This window comes from Macrobrachium rosenbergii, chromosome 44 (genome assembly GCF_040412425.1).
Source record: "Macrobrachium rosenbergii isolate ZJJX-2024 chromosome 44, ASM4041242v1, whole genome shotgun sequence".
Lineage (NCBI taxonomy): Eukaryota > Metazoa > Arthropoda > Malacostraca > Decapoda > Palaemonidae > Macrobrachium > Macrobrachium rosenbergii.
Window position 1 is genome coordinate 177501 of NC_089784.1, and position 5000 is coordinate 182500.

Consider the following 5000-nt stretch of genomic DNA (forward strand, 5'->3'; position numbering starts at 1 on the left):
GATGTCAAGTTTTGTTTTTGAAATAAAAATTAATGAACAAAAAATCAATGCTTATATAATTACTCAAACACACACTCACACACACACATATATATATTTATATATACAGTTGATGTTGTGTCACAACCTGTGACTGCATGGAGGAACAACTATGTATGAGAAGGTGGACGAGAAGTCACATAATATCTTGAAGAATAGTCAAGACCTGTGTGACACAGTTTCTGTTCTTGATAACCCAGCAGCATCTAAAGATGAAGTGACCAAAGCTGGTAAAGCTTTCCTCCTTTCTGTGTACGGAGCAGTGACAGCTGACAGATGTCAGACCTTGAATAAGTATAGCATTTATGAATAAAAGAGAACAGTAGCAAAAATGTCAGTCAAATCTGTATTTAATCTTTCTACATTGCCACCAACAAGTGATGCAGCTCGCTTGCACTCTTTTAGGGTGTTCTTGCAATTGCAAAATTGGCATGGCAACCATCTCTCTCCTGTCAAATGGGGATGGGAGTCTTGGGAACTGGACTGAAACCAGTTGGCATGGCAACCATCTCTCTCCAGTCGAATGGGGATGGGAGTCTTGCGAACTGGACTGGAACCATTGGCATGGCAACCATCTCTCTCCAGTCGAATGCGGATGGGAGTCTTGGGAACTGGACTGGAACCAATTGGCATGGCAACCATCTCTCTCCAGTCGAATGGGGATGGGAGTCTTGGGAACTGGACTGGAACCAATTGGCATGGCAACCATCTCTCTCCAGTCGAATGCGGATGGGAGTCTTGGGGACTGGACTGGAACCAATTGGCATGGCAACCATCTCTCTCCAGTCGAATGGGGATGGGAGTCTTGGGAACTGGGCTGGAACCAATACCTTCTGTTAATCCTCCTGTTCCAGACGAACTGTTACACTTAGTCAGCTGTAATTGCCGCAAAGGCTGTCGCCATCAATGTGAATGTAAGACGGCTGGTTTATTGTGTTCATGCATGTGTGACCAGTGCCATGGAGTTGGATGGGAAAATTCACAACTATTTGAGGAAGAAGATGCATTAGATAGTGAGATGACATAAGATTTATTTTGAAGCTTGCACGTAAACTCAGTTTGTGTGGTGTTTACACAGGATTCAGAATTTGAACTGATATTTATTGCCTGTGTATTTAAAACAAACATGCTGCAGTCCTTCACGTATATGTGCTTTCCATATTGTATATTTCTTTGTTATCTCAGTTGAAATAACTTTTTCTGTTTCTAAGTTTAAGATTTAAATGATGGAATAACAGAGTATTTACTCCATAATTGCGCACAAGGTTTTTGTGTGAGATAGGTCGTAAATATAAAAAAAAAACTCATACTTTCGCATGCATCCTATGTGATTATAAAAAAAAAAAATAATTGCACCAGTTTCTCTCACTGTAATTCCCGAGCTCATTAGTAAATATAATGCAACAATGTATAAAACAGATATTACTCTTCATTAATTGAGTGGAACGCTAGCATAGTGAGGCTATCTTTTAATTAGAAAAAAACGAAAGTTCCTATTCTATTTGTCTGTCTAGTCATTTCCCATATTGATTTTCTGTTTATCATAGTGATAACTACTTTATTTTTTCTGGATATGCACAAACTTGTATATATATATATATATATATATATATATATATATATATATATATATATATATATATATATATATATATATATATATATATATATATATATATTTGAAAAGCAGATGATTTTTTCTATAACTTCTGTTTCGAAACATTTGGTCATACAGACCACAGCTCTGTATGACCTATAAAGAACACCTAATAGGTTATTACATTTTGATTTTCTCTTTCTTTTACAGCAAGCGGAACCTCCCTTTCCGCCATCCGGACTTCTCGGATGACCAGATTCGGCAACTAACCGAGATCGCCCGTTCGTACCGTTCCTCCAGCTCAGTGGCGTCCAAAAGGTCTACTTCCCGGCCACCGTCGGGATGCTCCTCCCCCATTCTCTCCCCCACCATCCAGGTAATAAACAAGGAAAGCTTTGTCATACGGGTATGAAACAGGACGGCCTGAAGCTTGTCCTTTCTCCTGCTATACTGGTAAGAAAAATGAAAGCTTTATCTTGTCCTCTCTCTCGTTATCCATCTAAGAAACATGAAAGCCATATCTCGTCTTTTCTCTTACTATATAGGTAGCAAGTAAGAATATCGTCTATATCTTTTATAATACCCAGATAATAGAGCGTTTCATTGAAGAAACAGACACATTTTCCCATCTTCTTTTTCCACAAAGAAAATGGAATAATCTCCTGAAGAAAAAAATTCTTCTTTTTTGTCTAACGAGGACCTAAAAAATAAATGTTTTTCGCATGAGGAGTAAGCTTTTTATGAAAAGGAAGGTTTTTTTTTTATTTTCTCTATTACTATCTGAGAGAGAGAGAGAGAGAGAGAGAGAGAGAGAGAGAGAGAGAGAGAGAGAGAGAGAGAGGTTTCTCCCACATTTCAGGTATAAAGCAAATAGGAGCACTCTCCTGTTATTTTTATGTAATCCCGTCAAGAAAATGGGATTTTTTTTTTCTTATTCCTTCACCTGCTACCCAGGTAACAAAGAGGAAGGTTATTTTACTGTTCCTATTATAAAATGAAGGAAGAGGAACCTTTTCTCAGTCTATTTCTCTTATTGCCTTTCTCATCTTCCCTCACCTGCTGCGAAGACATGAGGCTAACAGAAAATATCAACCTATAAAAGACAAAGAATCTTAGGTATCACAGTAATGCAAATTGCCCAAGGTATGAATCCATTTCACGCAACAATTCCCGAGGCAGAATTCTTATCATTCTCCCAGACACATCCTGAAAAATCCTGGGAGTATCCTTCGTTTTCATAAAGGACCTCCCCCCTCATAGTCTTGCGACCCTTGACATTATGCTCTGACTTAGGAAGGAGCGCCGCAGGATTAGAGGTTATCTAGCTCTCTCTCTCTCTCTCTCTCTCTCTCTCTCTCTCTCTCTCTCTCTCTCTCTCTCTCTCTCTCTCTCTCTGAGGTTCCGGAATCGTATATCTCGAAAGAATTTCGCGGAAAAGAACGCCTTCTCTCTCTTTCTCTATCCTTCTCCAACGCAATTACAGCTGTTGATGAGTTTAGGTCATTTAATTAGATGTCATAAAACAATTAATTCTTGAATTATTATCCTATCTCTCTCTATAAATACATACATACATACACATACGTGTGTGTGTATATAGTATATATATATATATATATATATATATATATATATATATATATATATATATATATATATATATATACATACACATGCGTGCGTATGTGCATAAAAACAATGAATATTTTCATAGCAAATGAAAAAGAAAGACAACATTAGGCGGAGAAGGTTTTAAGGTCATCCACAAAAAGTATAAATGGGATAATTTTATTTGTATACCCAATCTGAAGATGACCCGAGGTTACTAACGACAGAATTCGTGGTTTTTGAAGTGGTGTCATTAGTACAGGAACGGAGCCACGGCAGATCTGATTTGAGTTGAAGAAGAAATGACACCTTGCATGCTATCTAAACTGCCCTGGAAAATCCTGAGCAAAGAAATTACAGTAGGCTAACTGGGAGCCACTTCAGACACAAGGGAGAGGTGATCTGAGGGCATAAGGTAACCAAAGAGGCAGTGGCATCGGTCGTGAGGAAACTAATATTGAAAAATGCTTATGTGTGAAAAGACTGGTTTTCAAAAAGACAGGAGTTTCACATATCAGTTAGTTGCGTTCAGATATCTTGCAGGCGTGTATGTAATTTATAAATGCATCTACATACGCACCTACACACCTATATACAGTATATATATGTGTGTGTGCGTGCGTGTGTGCATATTACGTATCACTATATATGCCCTCAGATTATACAATTTGAATATTATAATGCAAAGTCTCTGACGGAAAGGCCTAGCATGAAACGTAGCCATCTTTTTAATATGACGTCAGTCAAAAATAGATTAATAAAAGCGACCTACATAGTGACGTCAATTTCTATCATTCAAAAGACTTTGATCTATGAATTTTTTTCGCTTATCAATCACGGGAAGATGATGTTTACGTGATCTCGTATCGTAACAAGAAGAAGAAGAAGAAGAAGAAGAAGAAGAAGGAAAGAAGAAGGGAAAATGAGGATAAAAGGTACAACTCCCTTACGTTAGACGATATAATTCCTCAAATTATACCTGAAAATAGAAGTAATAACGATTACTAGCTGAAATCTTCCAGATATCAGATTTAACAGATTCTGAAATTTCTCATCGATTTCCTTCAAATGCTGGAATTATGTCTTTAACTATTGCTAAAACTAGCAAATTTCTGCAAAGTTGCTCTTTTACTTGGTTGAACTTCATTTTCTATTCTGCTCAATTTCTCTATTAGTTGGGGAAACTTCGTTTTCTACTCTGCTCAATTTTCCTTTGAGTTGGTGAAACTTCGTTTTCTACTCTGCTCAGTTTTCCTTTGAGTTAGGGGAAACTTCATTTTCTATATTCTGCTCAGTTTCTATTTCAGTTGGTGAAACTTCATTTTCTATATTGTACTCAGTTTCACTTTTAGTTTGGAAAACTTCGGTTTCAATATTCTATGAGTCAAGGGGAATTCATTCCCTATCGTTTCTTTGTTTCTTGCCAATGCCTCCTTCACCCTTTCCTCCTAATATTTGAGTCAGATAATCCATTACTAATATTTATAGATTCAAAAATAATAGAGAATTTCGCCACCAAAGCGTCAGCTTTACCCCAGGTCTCCCAATCAGTCACTTATTAAACTCTGTAACGCTTGCTAAGTATCAGGTCTTGTGGCCGCCTTGAGTTCGTGGAAAAGGTGGTGGCTGATGGCACTGATACATATCCCAGACAGGAATGCAATATCCTGCAACGTCTAACCGAAAATATGGAGCATTCGTGCATCCAGCGCATATGTGTGATGGATGAGTGTCTTACACTTCGGAATACTTTTTA

The 5000-nt window shown here is 37.6% G+C and overlaps 1 protein-coding gene across 1 annotated transcript in view; it reads left to right on the forward strand.

Annotated features, from left to right (window-relative positions):
• LOC136829213 (uncharacterized) overlaps window positions 1-5000 on the forward strand; it is a 143754-nt gene that overhangs the window by 101525 nt on the left and 37229 nt on the right. Inside the window, exon 2 of the mRNA XM_067087516.1 lies at window positions 1847-2012. Within this exon, the coding sequence (XP_066943617.1) occupies window positions 1847-2012 (166 nt within the window). The remainder of the gene's footprint in view (window positions 1-1846; window positions 2013-5000) is intronic.